Source organism: Chionomys nivalis, chromosome 1 (genome assembly GCF_950005125.1).
Source record: "Chionomys nivalis chromosome 1, mChiNiv1.1, whole genome shotgun sequence".
NCBI lineage: Eukaryota > Metazoa > Chordata > Mammalia > Rodentia > Cricetidae > Chionomys > Chionomys nivalis.
The window spans coordinates 136462406-136482628 of NC_080086.1; the positions used below are offsets into that span (position 1 = coordinate 136462406).

The window sequence follows — 20223 nt, forward strand, 5'->3', positions numbered from 1 at the left end:
GTTAAAATATCTTTGAGGAATTGGGGCAGGGGTCTCATATATAGAATGATTCCTATGTAACATATGGGCCGGAGTTCAAACCCTTAGCACCAATGTAAAGCCAGGCTGCATGTGCCTATAACCCTGGCGCTGGGAAGTGGAGACAGGTGGATCCTGGGACCTTGCTGGCCAGCCAGCTTAGTCAAAAGTTCACTTCCGGTGCAATGAGAGATCCTGTCTCAAGGGAACAAGAGCAATAGAGGGCACTTGGCGTCCTCCTCCAACCTCCAAATGCACTTGAGTGGGTGTGTGCACACGCATACACACGAACATCCACATCCACATATGTGCAGACGCATACACACGAACATCCACATCCACATATGTGCAGACGCATACACACGAACACCCACATCCACATATGTGCAGACGCATACACACGAACATCCACATCCACATATGTGCACACTCATACACACGAACATCCACATATGTGCATGTGCACATATACCACACACAACACCCCATAAAATCTCTTTTGAAATATCAAAAATAACGAGCAAAACGATAAAGGCTTTAAGGAAAGAATGAGAAACAGCATCGCCTATACGCAACAGGAATCACTGCCGTACACACACGCACATTTTCTCCTTTTTAAATTTTAAAAACTGTGTTTATTTGCATGTGCTGTGTCACGGCACATGCACAGAGGTGAGGACTACTTCGGGGAGCCAATGCTCTCCTCTGCCGTGCGGGTCTCAGGGATGGAACTCTGTAAGCTCTTTTACTGGCTGCACCGTCTCACCGGCTCTTCTTGCTAAAGTTTCTGAGGTCAGTAGAAAACACAGAGCTCCTTGTCCTGGGTCTGGAGGCTTCTTAAGATGCACACGGCCATGGTAAGCTCTACCCTGGTCTCCAGACTGCAAAATGCAATGACCTCTCTGTATTGATAAATTCTTTGCAAACGCCCTTTATTCTGGGAAGTGGGGGTGGGGAGGAGTCAGCAAAAAGGATCTTTTCCAATAAAAACAAATAAGAAATGACGTATCTCTCACTTGTCCTACGAGGGACCAGCCGGGCCGTTCTACATTTTAAACTGCCAGCCAATGTTCAGGCAGACTGACAGTTGCCCACAAGGCTTTGTTAAGTCAGGCATACTAAGAGTAGGAAGGAAATCCAGTCGTTCAGTTCCTAACTGATGCCTACGGTTTTAATGCCGATGCACATGAGAGACCACAAGTAGGTTTCTTTTATTTATTTATTTGTTTGTTTTCGAGACAGAGTTTCTCTGTGGAACTCTGGCTATCCTGAAACTCACTATGTAGACCAGGCTGGCTTCAAACTCAAGAGATCCTCCTGCCTCTTGAGTGCTGAAATTAAAGGCACACACCACCACTGCCCGACCACAAGCAGATTTTCGAGGCTCTGCTTTCAGTCAACATGATCAGTACACACATTTAACAAATGCTTATTTAATGCTTAATAAGCACCAAGTGCTATTTCGAGTTCTTCATAAATGGTAACTCAATAAATGTAAACAAAGGGCCATTAATCATCTGTTTTCCAGATCAGGACATCGAGAGACCAGGAGACATTAACTCGTATAATGCACAGTCTGCGAAGGCGGGGCTGATGCTCACACTTGGGCAGCATGCCTCGATTCCACTCCTAACTACTACACCGAGCTGACAGTCAGCTGTTAAGTGGGTGTCTGTTGTGTGATGAGAGCTGTGTGGGTCTTCGGGCAACCACAGACCAAACATAAAACATGGTCTCCGGCCCTCAGAGTCTGCCACCTGGCTGAGAGGGAAAGCTAACTCAGGAAGTAATCTCAAAACCCAGGATGACGAGGGTGGGACAGACTTTACTGTAGGAAGTATGACAATGGGGTACTGAGGAAGGGTGCCACAGATGAGCTGGGAACAGCTTGGCCATGAGGGGTGGACAGCTAGGATATGGTCGGATGTAAGGTACTTGGACTGAAGATCTAGAAACCTAAGCTCAAGGAATTGGATAACGGAAGCAACAACAGTAGTTGAAGCTGGGATGTGGTCAAGGCAGCAGAAGGGCTGCTGCTGAGGCGACTTTTATTTATTTTTAAATGTATTTATTAGGGGCTGGAGAGATGGCTCAGAGGTTAAATGCACTGCTCACCTTTGCAAAGGATGGGAATTCTGTTCCCAGCACTCACGTGGTGGCTCAGGACCATCTGCAACCCTAGTTCCAGGGGATCCAATGACCTCCTCGGGGGCACTAGCCATGCATATGGTGCCCAAATAAACATACAGGCAAAACCCTCACACATAAAAACATAAATAAATCTGCACTTGGTCTTAGTCAAAAAGCCGAAAAGCAATGCATGAATAAATCTAATTTAAAATTTTTGAAATGTGCTGGGCAGTGGTGGTGCACGCCTTTAATCCCAGTATTCAGGAGGAAGACACAAGCAGATATTTGTGAGTTCAAGGCCAGCCTGGTCTACAAGAGCTAGTTCCAGGAGAGCTAGGGCTGTTACACAGAGAAACTCTGCCACAAACAAACAAACAAAAAACCTAAAAAAAAAAAACAAAACTTTTGGAAACGTGTTTGTACCATCTTATTTATCTATTTGTGTGTGTTGTATGCATGTGTACCAGCGTGCTCATCCGTGTGGAGGCCGGAAGTTGATGCGGAGTGTCTTTATTTCTTGTTGCTTCATTTTTTGAGACGGGGTCTCTCACTGAACCTGGAGGAACCTGGAGCATGCTGTTTGGATAGACTGACTGGCCAGCAACCCCTCAGGGTCCATGTGACCAAGCCCAGCGCTGGGGTGACAGATGTGTGCTGCTGGGCCTAGGTTTTGTGTGGGCGTTGAAGATGAAATTCAGGCCCACATACTTTCAGGCACCATGCAGTCTCTCTAGCCCAGGGGAAGAATCTGTTAACAAAACCAGCGAGTGGAGGCAGAAGGACACCAGAATGGCTGTGATTGTGTATGGAATGCCTTGTGGCGGGAAAAATTATCACTGAACTCACAGTGACGCGCACACACCCTTCTGTGGAGAAGGAAAGGACCCAGTGAAGAGGACAGCGAGCACACTGTCTTCCAGAGAGGAAGCCAACTCTTTAAGTGGACCCCAGATAACTTGGTGAACCCATGCCAGTCAGAGCTTATGATGGGAGAGATTATGGCCAGGATTTGATGACAGAAGGGGATATGAGACGAAAGTGGCTCCGAAGATTGAGTGGGATGCGAGGCAAGGCATTGTGGGCAGCCTCTGAGGAACTGAGAACGGCCTTCAGCTAAGAGCCAAGAAGGACAGGGACCTCAGCCTTCTCCCACGGCAATAATAGGAATTCTACCAATAGCACAAGAGCACCCTAAACTCCAGTGACACCTTGATGATAGCTTGTGGGACTGTGGGTGGCAGAGGACCTGTGCCCACATCTCCAACCTACTAAACAGCTAATTAATGGCTATTGTAAATTACAACAAATACAGTAATTAGTTACACAGAAAATTAACATACTCCTTGCAAGTGGACTAAGCACCACTGGGGGAGGGGGGAGTTTCTTCCAGGTGCCTCATAAGGCAGAGCTGTACCATGAAGTGCTTCTAGAACGCTCCCAGTTCGACTGTGGGTGACATGGACAGCAAAGAAAAGAGGGGCAGAGCTACGCTGATTCCAACCAGCAGAGCCAGGCTACAGAGGTGGCAGGCAGCCAGGAGGGCAGCATGGTAAGGCAGCAGCTGAACCAGGAAAACGAGCTGAGAAGTAAGGGATGATGCCCAAGGAAGGTTGGTGAAAGTGCCAGGGTGGCAGAGCCAGAGACACAGGCAGCAAGGGTATCCAGAAGAGAAGAGGGGCCGGAGAGACAGCTCAGCGGTTAAGCTCAGCTTGCACACTAACAGAGGATTGCATTCGGTCCCACATCCAGAAGCTTACAACTACCTGTCTGCAGCTCCAGCTCAGGGATCCTGTGCTCTCTTTTGACATCTGAGCAACACACACATGTGCACATACATACACAGACACACATATACAAATAACAAAAATAAATCTTTAAAGAAAAAATCGTGGGCTGGGGAGATGGCTCAGGGGTTAAGAGGTCCTTCCAAGAGGTCCTGAGTTCAATTCCCAGCAACCACATGGTGGCTCACAACCATCTGTAATGAGATCTGGTGCCCTCTTCTGACCTGCAGGAATACATGCAGATAGAATACAGTATACATAATAAATAAGTAAATCTTTAAAGAAAAGATCGTAGAACACTTCCATGACGAAGCCAAAGTGGATGGATCTTTCTCCAAGGCACTGAAGACACTGGAAGATGGCCCAGGGTAGATGCAGCCAACCCTACAAGGATCTCAAGTGCTGGGTGAAGTGTTTGTGTACCACCTCGTTACTTCTGTTGTGGGCCATCTGTACACTGTGTGAAAATGTATCGCCGTGATTGGTGTAATAAAAAGCTGAGCAGCCGGCTGGGCGGGGATGGCGCACGCCTTTAATCCCAGCACTTGGGAGGCAGAGGCAGGCGGATCTCTGTGAGTTCGAGGCCAGCCTGGTCTACAAAATGAGTTTCAGGACAGCTCGGGCTGTTACACAGAGAAACCCTGTCTCAAACAAAACAACAAACAAACAAAGCTGACCAGCCAATAGCTAGGCAGGAGGCACAGGCAGGACTTCTGGACAGAGAGAGAACTCTGGGAAGGAGGAGGCAGGGTCGACAGCCAGACTTGGAGGAAGCGACATGAGCAGTACTGAGAGATGAGGTATTGAGTCACATGACAGAACACAGATTAAAATAAGTGGGTTAATCTAAGTTATAAGAGCAAATGGGACAAGCCTAAGCTGTAGGCTGAGCTTTCATAATTAATAATAAGCCTCCGTGTTGCTATTTGGGGCTGGTGGCTGGAAACAAAGTCTTGTTTACAAACATCCCAAAGCACCATTTATAATGGTATGAACTGCCCCAGAGTGCTGACAACCACATGATCACCAACATGGAGGTGGGGGTGGGGTAGATCGGGCTGCCATCTTGGGTGGGTGGAGGGCTCAACAGCTTCTGTTTGGTATACCAGTTCTGTGACATCCTTATCTGGTCAGACAATTTAAAATGCATGGAATAGCCGGGCAGTGGTGGCGCACGCCTTTAATCCCAGCACTTGGGAGGCAGAGGCAGGCGGATCTCTGTGAGTTCGAGGCCAGCCTGGTCTACACGAGCTAGTTCCGGGACAGGCACCAAAGCTACAGAGAAACCCTGCCTTGAAAAACCAAAAAATAAATAAATAAATAAATAAATAAATAAATAAATAAATAAATAAAATGCATGGAATACCAGGAAGTTTATTTGTGTGCGGTCAACTAAGAGATCTTAAGGTTGTATGGTGTTTAATGCAGTGGTTCTTAGCCTTCCTAATGCTGCACCTCATGGAGTTCCTCATGTTGTGGTGACCCCTAACCATAAAATTATTTTGTTGCTACTTCATAGTTATAATTTTACTACTGTTATGAATAGCAATGTAAATGGCTGATATGCAGGATCTCTGGTATGTGAGCCTTGTGAAGGGCAGTTTGACTGTAACGGGTCATGACTCCACAGGTTGAGAACTGCTGGTTTAAGGAGTTCCTGCGTTAGTGGGGGGGGGGACTAATTCTACCAGGTGTAGTGGTGCACGCCTTTAATCCCCGAATTTGGGAGGCAGAGGCAAGCAAATCTCTGTGAGTTCGAGGCCAGCCTGGTCTACAGAGCAAGTTCCAGGGCAGCTAGGACTCTTACACAGAGAAACCCTGTCTTGAAAAACCAAAAAAGTTCATTTCAAGGGAGCAAACTTCAGAGGCAAAACCAGCCTGGCCAGTGGGTGAATGGGTTCCTTAGGACGGATGCTGACAAGGTTGAACACCTAAGGGAATTCATTTACGCATTAGAGCCTGGCATATCTCAGGACCCTGCCAGACAGGCTCCTCTGTAGTGGAAGACGGAAAGGGAGGGCGAGGACCCTCCAGTCGGGGCAGAATGTGTCAGTCCATTTCAGTTTGTGCCCGTTAACAGCCCCAGGCCTGTTTTGTACCTGACACTCTTCTCCCATAGGCTGACCATAAAAACCTTGATGCTGACTTTTTCATGCTGTGGGATGATGCTCTTATACCCTGTAAAGAATTGCCACTCATATTGGTTTAATAAAATGCTGATTGGCCAGTAGCCAGTCAGGAAGTACAGGCGCAGTAACCAGACTAAGAGAATTCTGGGAAGAGGAAAGGCAGAGACTCAGTTGTCATCCAGAAGCAGAGGAAGCAATATGAGAATGCCTTACAGAGAAAAGATACCAAGTCACACAGCTAAACATAGATAAGAATTAGGGGTTAATTTAAATTGTAAGAGGTAGTTAGTAATAAGCCTGAACAATAAGCCAAACTGTTTACAATTAATATAAACCTCTGTGTGTTTATTTGGGACTGAATGGCTGTGGAACCGGGAGGGACAGAAACTTCTATCTACAGGAGATGGTCTCTGTGACCCGGCAGCCCTTGGCACAGGAAGGAGGCTGTCTCTGGGACCTCCAAGAAGTCAGTCAGTCTCAGTCAGTATTCTGCTTGATGACTACTCTAGCCAGCTGCCCACTTCTCTATGATGACTTCTGCAGGGGACATAAAGAAAGGTAGAATATGGTGCCAGGGGGGCTCAGAAAGTGAAGGGGTGACAGGCTTTAGGGTTTGGGAGTCCGTGTCTAGGAGCCTGGAATGTGAGTGGAAAAAGAGAAGCAAATACGATTGGCAGGCAGGCCATGCGGTCAGATGGAACTCGGCTGCCAGCCTTGGCACTTAAGGCAAGGGCCAGTCAGATGGGCATCATAGCATAGCCAAGGCACAGCCCCATTCCAAACAACAGCCTTCCTGCCAGGGGTTAGAATCACAGGGATGAGGGAGGGGGCAGACCTGATTTAATTGGTCTGGCATCTGTTAAAAATTCCCCAAGTGGTTCTAATGCAAGTTGCTTCCAAGGACTGACAACTATCAGCCTGCCTAGGCCGTGGTTCTTAGAATAGTTTTTGGAGGAGGCCTGAGAGGCACACGGGAAGCTTCTGACAGTGGTGCATGTCTGCCCATCTACCAGCATGTTAGTGAAGAGGCTGGTGCCTATGGCTTTAAAAATTGATTTTGGACTGGAGAGTTAAGAGCACTGGCTGCTCTTCCAAAGGACCCAGGCTCAATTTCCAGTACCCACATGGCAGCTCACAACCATCTTTAACTTCAGTTCCAGAGGACCCCCAGGCATACATGTAGGCAACACACACATGCAGAGACACCATGAGCGAACTTTTTATTTTTTAAATAAAATAACTGATACTGATTATCTCAGCACATCATGAGAACCACTGACTGACAGCAGCCAAGCACCCACGTGTATGTTCTTGGTGGCACAATATGAGGTACTAACAAAGAGGACAACCCCACTCTTAGCCAATACAACTGGATGTTTTTTTCCCTACATCTGCCTCCCCACAGTGGAAAACAGCCTTCAGGAATGGGATCTGGATTACTGCACGTGGTTGGTCCTGCTGGAGGGGAAGCTTGTAGGTTGGAGTGGTGTGGGGAGGTGGTGCCTGGGACAAGCAGGATAACAGTAGATCAAGTGATGGGGCTGGGAGCTGGGGAGCAAGGCAGAGCCAGCCGCTGGCTCGCTACAGTGCCAGGGAGAATTCCCCTCAGACCCAGCACAATGTGGACTCAGATGCTACTGGCAAAGTCAGTCTTTCAACTGCTTTTCTCTCCCAGGCCTGTTGGCTGGTCTCCAAACATCAAGCATGCAAACTCTGAGGAGGACATGCACTGGGAATGCAGAGTTCAAGACCCAAGGGTCTGCCAGACAGTCAGGGAAGAGATGCAACTTGATCCTTCCTGCTCTGTGGGCCAGTCACACAGGAGCTCTTCCTCCGGACTGTGATTCTATTATACACCCACATCCTTAGAGTCAATTAATCTTTCCTGGTGTGAGCTAAGCAGATCAGTGGCCATTTATCCAGAGTGTATAGCCTTTGCATGAAGACCAAGTTGTCATAATTAAACCCACAGGCTCCCGGACAGTCAGAGTCAACAGGGAAAGTAGTTCTTCTACCAGGGACTCGTTGAGACAGGAAATCAGAATGTTTGCTATTAGGAGCGGCAGCTGGAAGGGAGATGTGGGGGTCAGTGAAGGAGAAGGCATGGAAGAAGTCTCTTCATGAGAGACTTGAGGAAGAACTTCTGAGGAGGTCAGGGCCTTTGTTACCTAAATGGTGGGCAATAGGAAGGCTGGGGCACAGAGCCTTGTTTAGGAGATAGATGTAAAAAGCTTTTATTTAGAGGACAGCGAGATGGGTCAGCAGGGGAAGGTTTTGGCATGCAATCCTGGCAACGTAAATTTGATCCCTGGAACCCATATAGTAGAGAGAACCAATTACACAAAGTTGTTCTCTTACCTCTGCACACACACACACACAACACACACACAACACACACACAACACACACACCACACACACAACACACACACATACATTTAGATGTCCCTGTCACCAGGAACTAAGACGGCTTGGGGAAGGGGTGTCTACGATTTAAATTCCCAACAATGCATTACACAGAGTGGGGGTGTCTGCATTAGCCCACACCTGCGGAACAATGGCCTTTAATCCCATAGGGGCCTTTGGATGTTCTCTGGCATTTTCTGTCCTAATGGATAAGCAGCCTGGAAAAGATAAGGTTCCCTTCCACCTTGCACAGACAGCCGTGCACAGAACTTTTAATCATCTATAGAGAGCTGCAGGCTCTCGGGAAAACTCGTCACTCCTGGCTAATGAGGCCCTAGCCATAGACAGCGTGGAAAAGAGGACAGAGAAGGCCACTCTGACCTCTGCAGTGACAGGGTGGCATCCGGCTCAGGATCAAAGGTCTCCCCAGAGCAGAGGCAGCAACCAGCAAGCTATAATCTTTGGTTCAAGGCCTGAGCATCCTACAGAACGGGCTCCAAGACTGACTGGAGTGGTTATCAGTAATGTCAGTGTTAATCACTGTGCCTTCCACACTGCCTGCTAGGGCTGGAGTTGGCCTAACCAGTTTGGAAGCTACCGAACAGTATCTATAAGTACCGATGTCAGTGACATATACCATGGTCTGGCAGTTACATTCCCAGGGACATGCACAGCACTGTGTACACACATACTTGCCAAAAGACACAGAAACATCCATAGCAACGGTACTGTAGGACCTGGTGTTCACTGACGGTATTGCGGGTAAGTTCCATGTGGAATGCCACAAAGTCAGGACACAACAGACTACGGCATGCAGCAAGTTGCAGTAAGATTTGAGTGAAAGAACTACTGGATTTCATTTACATAAAGAATCTTAGGTAAAAACTCAAAACCAATCTATCAAAAATATACTAAAAACCACTGACTCGGCTGCTTTGGTTTTATTTATTATTTTGAGATATTTTCTTTTTTTTTCTTTTTTTTCTTTTTTTTGATTTTTCGAGACAGGGTTTCTCTATAGCTTTTGGTTACTGTCCTGGAACTAGCTCTTGTAGACCAGGCTGGCCTCGAACTCACAGAGATCCGCCTGTCTCTGCCTCCCGAGTGCTGGGATTAAAGGCGTGCGCCACCACCGCCCGGCTTTGAGACATTTTCTATGTATCCCTGACTGACCCAATTCTGTGCAGCCCAGGATGGCCTCAAATTTGCAAAAATCCTCCCACATTAGTGTCTCAAATTCGGGGATTACAGATGTGTCCCTTTGTATACTTTACATAGTAAATTATATGATTTGTGAATAATACATCACTGTTACATTAAAAAATCTGTAGAATTTAAAGTCAGGATAGAGGTTACCCTTGATGGAGGCTGAGGAGGAAAAAAGAGCCGGTGACAAGAGCAAGTTCGGGTGTGACACTGTGGGTGCCAGAGCACGCCTCTGTGTGTACACTGTACCTTAATAAAATTGGCAATGAAAATAAACACAAACAGCCAAGCGGTGGTGGCGCACCCCTTTAATCCTAGCACTCAGGAGGAAGAAGGTGGATCTGAGTTCAAGGCCAGCCTGGTCTACAAAGAAAGTTCCAGGGCAGCCTACACAGAGAAACCTGCCTTGAAAAACTGAAAAGAAAGAAAACAACCACAAACAAAATAGGCCTGGCCTTAGTGCTCAGGGTGATGACCAGATACACTTACTGATGTGCCCCCACAGCACCCGGCAAAGGATCCCAGGTTTATGAGGATGAGGTTTCCTATCTCACCAGTGAAACACCACCTGCAGAATGCACGAAGTTCTCAGAGAAGGCAGAGCATCTGTTGCCTTTTCTTCCCCAGGCTGAGGCCTCAGAGCCAGGGAGCATCTTACCTCAGCACAAAGGCTGGGCTGTAACTCTTGTGATGTGCCACAATGTGGTCCTCCAAGCATCTGTTCTGCAGCCTCTGGGTTCAAAAGTGGACATGTCTTCACGTGAAGGAAGACCTCTAGGCCATCTGCCTCTGGTAGACAAGCCTATAGGGATGTCTGTTAGAGCCCAGTCCTTCCTGTCCCTAAAGCCCCACCCAGAATCCTCAGGGTGGGTTTGGGGGACCTGTCAGTTGCTGCTTAACAGTGAGAACACCTGAGCCCTCAGAAAACGAATCTCACAGGGAGAGTCCTGAGCTTGGGGGATTCAGGGAGGCTGCAGGCCCGCGTGGGACACAGAACTGTAGGTGCAGGATCAGAAACTGTCGAATCCCTTTTGCTCAGGCAGCTCTCATTAGAGGTGAGTCCTCCACAGGTCAGACCTCCACGGGATGGCTGCCATGGCAGGGGGCTTGTGTTCCAACTTTGGATTTTGTGTATCTGACACCTGCTAGAGACCCATATCAATAAGCAATGTTCACTTATTCCTGGGCAAATGTCTGCAGGCACATGCAGAGGAGTGTGGCCAGGCCCTGTCCTCCACCAGACCATGATCTGGTGTCCAGGGAGAGGCTGGAACGTGACAGACAGTTCATTAAGAAGATGAGGAGGAGCAGCAATAACCAGAGCTCCATCCTCTTGTGGGTTTAATTTTTATATATTTTTATTTTTTTGCACAACCCAGTTTTCTTTGGACTTAACCTGTCTCACAAGTCTGGATTTCTATGGTTTGTGTTGGGAACAGACAGTAGCTCATCTCTAGCTCTCCAGGTGATGAACTGTGTCTGAGATACTTATAAAGAAAAGAGAACCCACTACTACTGTCCAAGCTGATTCAAAGAATAATAAAGTTGAGATGCTGAGGCAGGAGGATTATCTGGATTTAGAGGCTATCTTAAGCTACAGAGCTAGATCCTGTCTCAAAAAACAAAAAGAAGCAGGGCCATGGTGGCGCCCTTTAATTCCAGCACTCAGGAGGCAGAGGCAGGTGAGTTCAAGACCAACCTGGTAAACACTGAATTCCAGGCTAGCCAGGGTTACATATTAAGACCCTGTCTCAAAAACAGACTAGAAGAGGATTCCAGAAGATAGCTTTCTGCCATTTGTAACAATTAGAGGTGACTCTACAGTCTGCCACAGACACTGGCAACTTAGTCTAGCTTACCATGCACAGATAGATCTACCAAACCAACATGCACAGCAACAAACACTAGCTGATTCTCGTCTTTCTCCTAGGTCTGTGTTACAGGACGAAACATATAAAAGTCAAGTCAGCTCCTGTGTGATTCAGTTATCAAACCAGAACTAAATACTTCCTTTTAAATGATCCAGGATATTTAGCTGAAACCCCTAACCCAATTGCCACATCGACCCCTAGGAAACTTTTTCTTTTGAAGATTTATTATGTGTATGTGTTCTGCCTGCAGGCCAGAAGAGGGCACCAGATCTCATTACAGATGGCTGTGAGCCACAATGCAGTTGCTGGGAATTGAACTCAGAACCTCTGTAAGAGTAGCCTGTGCTCTTAACCTCTGAGTGATCTCTCCAGCCCTTGTAGCAGCACTGGGAAGTATTGGTTCACGTGGGTCTCCTCTGGAGCAGTCCCAGAAACAGAATAAAGCAACAAAGAGCAAGTCACTTTGCACACCAAAGAGCATTCATTACCTTGGTCCCATGGTAGAAGTCATCCACACACGTGGCATTCATGAAGGTCTGGTGGAAGTGGGTGCTGGTGTCAATGCCTCCAGGGATCACCAGCTTCCCGGTGGCGTCGATCACCTTGGCCCCTCCGGGGATCATGAGCTCGCGGCCCACCTGCTGGATGATGCCGTTCTCGATGTAGACATCCGCCTCGTGGGTGCAGTCATCATTCACCACCTTCCCTCCCTTGATGAGAATCCGCACGCTGGCTGAGTTTGCGAGCATGTTCCTAGGGAAGGTAAGCACAATCTGGTCAGGGCCACTGCGTTTGGTGACAGTTCATCGTCACCGAAGCGCCCTCCTTCAGTCTGAAAAAAGAACTAGTCCTGTAGGAAGTTCCGATCACAAGCCTTTCCCTGTTCTCCTAGAGGTTTATATTGGGACTAATGACACAACGGTGTTAATATAAAAGCTGAGGGGACTGGGGCCCACAGAAACATCACTTTTAGGTGTGTACAAGGACACAGGCATGGGTGTAAACACATGTGGAGGTCAGAGGTCAACTGTGGGTGTTACACCTCAGGCGTTGCTCACTGTCTTTTCTTTCTAAAAAATAATCTTTTTTATGCGTATGAATATTTTCTCTACATAGATGTATGTGCACCATGTGTCTGGTGCCCAAGGAGGTCAGAAGAGGGTTGTAGGCCCTCATGGAACTCATGGAACTGATATACACTATGGCCAAAAAGCAACTTGGGGAGGAAATGGTTTATTTCAGCTTCCAGGTTACAGTCCACCATGAAGGGAAGCCAAGGCCAAAGCTCCAGGCAAGAACCCAGAGGCAAGAGCTGAAGCAGAGGGCATGGCTGGCCAGCTCAGCCTCCTTCCTTATACAGTCCAGACCCACTTACCCGGGGGCAGGACCACACAAGATGGACTGGACCCTCCTACACAACTGGCAATCCAGAAAACGTCCCAGAGACATGCTCATATGCCAGTCCGACGGAGGCAACCCCTCAGTTGAGGGCCCCCCTTTCCAGGTACGTCAAGCAGACAAGTGAAGCTCACCCTGACAATATACGGAACCAGTGACTAAGTGATGAAAGACCTCAGCTACTAACAGCACTCGGGGTAAGCAATGTGGCTTAAAGCATGATCGGCAGGCCGGTACCAGAAGTTTCTGGAACATCTGGTAATCTCGGACACCAGATCATGGTACACAGCAAAGTACTGTGAACGGGGTCAAAGAAGCTACCCTTTTCCCCCACTTTCCCATTTTCTCACTTCATTTTGCCTGCGACTGAGCAAGCTCAGGTCTTGGGACCTAGGGAAGAAACATCTCTTGCAAGAAGACTCATCAGCCACCTGGAGTGTCCGGCTTACTCTCCTGCGTACAGTTGGTTAGAGCAGAGATCTCGTGTTTCTGCCAACTGTCTAGGCCAGCACGCGTGGAAACAACCCCAAGAGAACTTCCAGCACCCTCCAAGACCAGCCACCAGGTGCTAATGAAATGTTGGGGGACCACAGTGGCAATCAGGAGCTGTCGCCCAGGGGAGTGCCAGGACACACACCACAGGTGACTGGGAGTGACGCTGTGCTCCTTGAACATCTGCTCCCTGCAAGGTATCATTCTGACCCTGGGGGAGAAGGGACCTTGCTCCCCAGTGCGAGAGGCACTGGCAAACAGGCTGTGGAAGGGACTTGAACTAGAGAGGCTGGGAAGATGGGGAGAAGCCTGTTGTTGTCTGAGGCCAAACATTGCATGGGCTCTTTTGCCCCACAGTTAAGTGGAGTCTTAACTTTATAACAATCTGAAACGGAGTTGGTTCTTAGGTGATGGGGAAAACTACTCAGGCCAAATTCTTTCTTTTGCCTTCTTCCCTTCTTTCTCATTACAACATCAAGCCCAGTTGTGATGAAGAAGGCCCAGTTTTTATGACAAGATAATGATCGAAGCAGGGCAGAGGGGAGGAGGTGCAGGCACATAACCCTTGCCTTTCCAAGCATATTCCTGTTTCAGAGAACAATGCTGGTTTGCCTCGGTGTTCACAGTGCATGTGTGTGGGGCAGGAAACCTTACGGGGGATTCCGCTCTGAGCTTTGCCACTGGAATCAGAAGTCAGGAGCGCCATTTCAGCTGTCTCCCATGGAAACAGCAGCAGGGACTGTCAGTAAATAACATCACGAGCCCAGCGCTTTCTGTGCGACCCTGTGAAGAGCGAGCACAGCACGAAGTGTTGGCCTGAGCTGAACAGGAGGAAACACGAGTTTGGAAAAGACGAGCAATGGGGACATGTTAAAGGTCACACACTGGGGGGGAGGGGCAGGGATGTACTTCAGATTCAGGATGGGCAAGGGAAGTTAGTAGTGGGAACTCAGCGCTGGAAGCCCAGGTGACTATGATACTCGTCATAGGTCCAGTAATTCCAAATGTCATAGAGTAAACTGTGTTGCTTTTATAATCTGAACATTCATATGTTTTGTTGTTTTGAGAAAGGGTCTCTCTATGTAACTCTGACTGAATGGGAACTTCCTTGTAGACCAGGCTGGCCTTGAACTTTCAGAGATCCATTTACTGCTGCCTCCAGAGACTAGAGGCTTGCACCAATGTGTCCAACTGATGTCTGAAAGCCTCCCCCTGCCCCTCTCCCCGCAAAAGAGAGCCAGGCGTGAGTAAGCTGATCCAGGCCAGCTGGTGGGATTCAGATGTGCCATCCTTTCTCACAGGAGCCATGGCTGTTCACAGGGCTCCAGAGTTCCCTCACCTTCTCTCTGGGCTGCCATCATCTAAACAAGTGTTTCCCCCCTACTTCCCAGCTGGAAATCCCTGAAAGCAAATGCAGCCCTGACGGTTCCCCTGGAGAAGAGCAGGCAATCCTACACTTGCCCTGGTCTGGGAGACACCATTCCTACAGGGCTGGGCCAGTAGTCAGGCTGGACCGCACTTAGACCCACTGAGGGGAAATTCCTTCACTCATCACTTAGCCACAGGAGGAGCGAGCTGTGACTGACACTTACTGCCCACCGTCAACATCTGCACCCAGACCAGGGGAAGGCCTTGCCACTTCCGTGAGCCTGGCTGTCCTGGGGTCAACAACACGCATTTACGCAGGATTTCATCTCCCCCTCCCCGTGTCTCCCCACCCTCTAGTGTATATGCCGAAGCCTTATCCCGGGGCAGATGGCCCTATCTGGAGATGAATCTTTAAAGTTAGATGAGGTTATAAATAGGATGAAGAACCCTGACCCGATGGGATTTGTGCCCTTGTAAGAGAAGAGACCAGATGGTCTTTTTTTTTCTTTTTCTTCTAAGAATGTTAAAAAATAAAGATGAGAAGCCAGTGAGAAGGTGGACAGGCCCTCCCCAAATGAAACTTCCAGTCTTGGAACTGGAAGCAAGTTAATTGAGCTTTCATTGTTTACTCCGCCCACTCTGTGACATCGTTGCAGCATCCTTGGTATACAAATACAAACGCACTGTCTTAAGCCCCCAGATCTGCAGCTGCCCAGTGGAGCCACTTAGGTATTAACCACAGCCTAGCCTTGAGGCAGGATTGGACCCAGTGCCCAGAGCCCAGTCCTGACTTGGGTTCTAGCTGCAGGAGGCACAGTGGATGGTTATCCTGGAAAACCCCCAATCTGCCCTGCCTTGTTCAGATAATACCAAGGAAAGGTTGCTTAATACATTCCCTGCTCAAACATCTGGAGGCTGTGTCTTTAAATGCAACATTGTAATCATTTGTAGCTTCCTTATTTTTCTGGATACAATTGTGGAAAAGACCCAGGGCCAGCTCTGAGGAAATCCAGCCTACTGTGTGAGGGACACACAGGTACCCACCTCACAGTGGAAAGGTAAAGAGATAAACTCTGACAGATACTGGTTTCAACTGGGTTCCTTCCCAGTCTGCCAGACCAGAGCTGGCATGGGTGAGACACGCTGTTCAGTGATGGCAGGAGAGCCTTGTGACGTCAGTATTCTCCTACAGGCTTCGACATTTTCCAGTCTGTGTCACCAAGATGCCAAGTGCGTCTACTTCCCCTGCTGTTGACATTCATTAGGCTTCTCACCTCCCCCGTAACCTCATTAGCACCTGTTCCTACAGCTTGCCCTGCTCAGCTCTGCTAAACTAAACAAAAGGAGCATGTTCCTGGCATCTCTCCACAGCTCTGACAGCCGGCTGCCTGTGGAAGGGTTTGGGACAGAACGCAGTCGGCGTATTCCGCTGGTCATCTTTGGAGAGTCCCCCAAAGGGAAAGGTTTGAAGGCAATTGTAATATAGCTCTTTAGTGCCACCAATGCCCCTGGCTAATCTGTCCCTCTGCTCTGGTGGAGGCGGCTGATTCAGGCAACATTCTAGTCAGAAGGTTCCGATCAAAACACAGAAACCGTATGGAATGTTAGGATTGAGTTTTACCAGATCACCCTGTTTATTCCCCAGTCACACCGCAACGGCACAGAGCCCGTATCTGGCCGACAGGTTCACTACACACTATACAGTGCATGCTGTGTCTCCTTCCTAAGCTTGAAACCTGGAACCCTGGGGCTAGGGATGGCGTTCAGAGGTGGAGCCCTAGGAGGTAATGAGGTTAAAGGTGAAACCCTTCCGATGGGATTAGTATGTTTATTAGAAGAAACAGGAGTGTGAAATCTCATTCTCACTCTCTTCCCCATGAGGATACAACATAAACGCACTCCCCACCCCAAAAGCCAGGAACGGAGCTCTCATCAAAAACCAAATCAGTGGATACCTTGACCTCAGCACTCCAGGCTTCAAAACTGTCAAATCACCAGTTCCATGCGTTTTCGTGCTGACAGTGTGAACAGACTAAACATCACACTGGACAGAAATGAGCATCATAGTTAAATGTTAAATCACCACTAAGGGACAAGTGGGCCTTGAAATAATTGGCACCTCATTTAGATGTGTCTGGCCATACATTTGACAGCAACAAAAGTTTTAATCATATGGTTATTTGTCTATGCAGGCAAAAGAATTCAGAACACATGTCTGTCTCAGGCAGAACTGATAAAAAGGCCAGATAGTTAAAGCCGTTAGGAGAATAATGCATGGCATTCAGGAACTACACCTGTCATTGGTTTGGTGTGACTCTGTCTCCAGTCTCTAGGTTTTTCTCAACAAAGGACTCTCCAGGAGGGACAGGGTAGTGTTGCCCTGCAATCTGAGGCATCTGAAAAATTCTAAAATGTATTCAGAAGCAGTGAGGCCTTCAACGGCAAGCTGGTGCATCTCTTGATGTGCCAAGCTTTATCTAACTGCACACAGCTTGCATCCCCAGATTTCCTGATTCTGTAGCCTGGCTTCTGCATTTCCTCAGTCAGACCTGGGTTAGTGCTAAGGGGACAGGTCATGCTGGGATCCAGGCGTTCTGGGCAGCAGGCAACACTGAGCAGGAAGAGAGGGCCTTCAGAGCCAGCCTCTTCAGGATCAAAAAGGCAACAATTACCGCTATCCAGCAACAGAATTGCTGAACAGAAGCCCCTCCCACCTCTTGGAAACCGCAGGTGGGCGTTCCTGGTGCAGAACCCGCCCTGGGCGCTTCGCGCTGACAGAGACGGTCAGGGTTAAGGCAACAGCCATGAACTGCACACACCCCGAACTCCTAGAAAGCCGCAGTGTTCTGCCAAGGAAATGTCGACCCCAAGTCTGCATTCTGGAACTGTCTGCTTCTGTCATCACCTTTCCCAGCTCCCCGTGCCTGTGGGGAGGCGCCAGACAAAGGGAGCCTGCAGTCTGTCCTGCACAGCTGTCCCCAGACCCCCCCCCCCCCGCAGCAGTTCCGCTGGAGGCTGCAGGGGCACATGGGTGCAATGGGGCTCCTTCCTGCACAAGGCATTGGTTTTTAAGACACGGATTCTTTTTTTCTTTTTTTGGTTTTTGGATTTTGGTGGCATGGCTTCTCTGCAGCTTTGGAATAGATTCCTATTTTTAACAGGCACTGCTTGGCTCACATTTCCTCTTTTGAGAGATTCCACACAAAAATGTGTGGGGACTTTTTTCCTCCCTTGGGAACCCTGCCCACTCTGGGGTGTGTCTCTTTCACTTGATTTCTCCACTTTCCTGTGATGATTCTTAATAAAGCCTGCTTCTGTTCTGCGAAGGGAGGAGAAAGAGAAAGAGAAGGGGGGGGCAGATGGGGGTGGGGAGAGAGTGAATGTGGCTTGCCATATAACATGTCCCTAACACATGAAAGAAAGAAAGAAAGAAAGAAAGAAAGAAAGAAAGAAAGAAAGAAAGAAAGAAAGGCAAGAAGGTCCTGTGACATTTAAGCTAACCTACTGTTAGCTGGGGGCGATCCAGGGGTGAGGGAAGCTGGTGTGATTCAAAGGCTGTTGAGACTCGCCACGCGATCAAAGGCCAGCACTTGCAGCTGTTCCAGAATACCACGAACAGAAAACCTGCAGCTATTTTCCCTCTAATCAGCACAGAAGAAAGCAGCAGAGATGGCATTTAACAGCTTTCTCCACGGGAGAGCCATCCTGGGAGAGCCACGCCCAAAGGGTGTGAGGATGGGGGGGTGCGGCTCAGTGGTAGAGCTCGCCTAGACCCTGACACTGAAAAACCAAAGAGGGCGGGCGTCCTGGGAGAGCTGACACAGCACCCTGGAGCCATCCAGAAAATGATCTCTCTTTTGAATTGAAACCATAACAACAAATCAAAGCTTCAACAGATAGTGAAGACCAGAGAGTAACTTTGGGGCAAGTGGGGAATGCTGGGTTTAAGTTAATAAATTAAAAATGTTAAATTATTTTACATGTGTGGGTGTTTTGCTCACTTGCACGTATGTGCATTATGGGCACGACTGGGGCCTATGAACACTAGAACAAGGCACCAGATCTGGAGTTACAGATGGTTGTGATCGGCCCTGTGGATGCTGGGATCTGAACCTGGGTCCTTTGGAAGAGCAGCCAGAGCTCCTAACAAGTGAACCATCTCTCCAGCCCCATTTTTAAGTAAATTGATTTCTAAATTTAGAAAGCACAAAATAGTACTTAACTATAAAACAGTAAAATTTTTATAATTTTTAATAATTTTAATCAACAATGGAGTAATTTTAAATGGTATTTATGGGGTTGGGGGTATAGCTCAGTGGTAGAACATGTATTTAACATGTGGGAGGTCCTGGTTTAAATCTCCAGCATTAAGCTATAACCATGTAAAATAATTAAAGTATGACAGACAAGTAAGGCATACAGGTAATGACAGGAGGAGCTGTAAGTTCAGCACCATCATCAGCCAAGTCCTTTCAGAGGTAAGTGCTCCTCAATGTCAATGACAACTAGGTGACCTCAGAAAGAGGAGGAGGGGGAGGGAGGAAGAGGAGGAGGAGAAGGAAGAAGAGGCGGAGAAAGAGGAGGAAAAGGAGGAGGAGGGACAGAGGAAGGAGGAAGAGGAGGAGGGAGGGGAGAGGGAAGAAGAGGAAGAGGAAGAAGAGGGAGGAGGGAGGAAGAGGGATGGGGAAGGAGGAAAAGAAGGAGGAGGGGGAGAGGGAGGAAGAGGAGAAGGAGGAGGAAGAGGAGGAGGGATGGGGAGGGAGAAAGAGGAGGAGGAAGAGGAGGGAGGAGGGAGAAAGAGGAGGAAGAGGGATGGAGAGGGAGGAAGAGAAGGAGGAGGGGGAGAAGGAGAAAGAGGAGAAAGAGGAGGAAGGAGGAGGAAGGCCACAGATGTCTCTACTCCTATGTCTTTTCCCTGATGTTCCACAGACTCCACTGCCCTAGAACTCCGTTCTTCACCAACCCTGGTCCTTTTTTCTTTCCTTCCTTCCTTTTTCAAATAAGCAGGAATCTACAAACCCGTTCCATGTTATGAGAGCTCATTTTCTTATTCTCCAGATACCCACTAGACCCTTCTGGAATGTTCCACAGGCAGTAGGGACACAGTTTGTCTGAAACAAATTTGATTACCCTGTCAATTGTCTCAACCGGACTTTTCCAGGAGCCCCAGGACAGTGTGTCTGCCCAGGAGAGCTGGCTTGAGTAACAGGCCTGATATGGGTCAGTTGTGAGGCTCATGTAAAATGCTTTAAGGGATTCCGCAAGTAGAACCTCACCATGGGGAGAGGAACTAGGAGGACCAATCAAAAGGCAGCACCTCTTTATCTTGTCTGGGACCTCCAAAGACCAGCTGGGGACATGGATGCCAGGGATCTGGACAAGAAGAAAGACCACATAGACAGACAAGGGCTATCTGGACACA

The 20223-nt window shown here is 48.3% G+C and overlaps 1 protein-coding gene across 1 annotated transcript in view; it reads right to left on the reverse strand.

Moving 5' to 3' along the window:
• Nucleotides 1–20223, reverse strand: part of Dpysl5 (dihydropyrimidinase like 5) — an 84629-nt gene that overhangs the window by 41436 nt on the left and 22970 nt on the right. Inside the window, exon 2 of the mRNA XM_057787636.1 lies at nt 12032–12296. Coding sequence (XP_057643619.1) covers nt 12032–12292 — 261 coding nt within the window. The 5' untranslated portion in view covers nt 12293–12296. The remainder of the gene's footprint in view (nt 1–12031; nt 12297–20223) is intronic.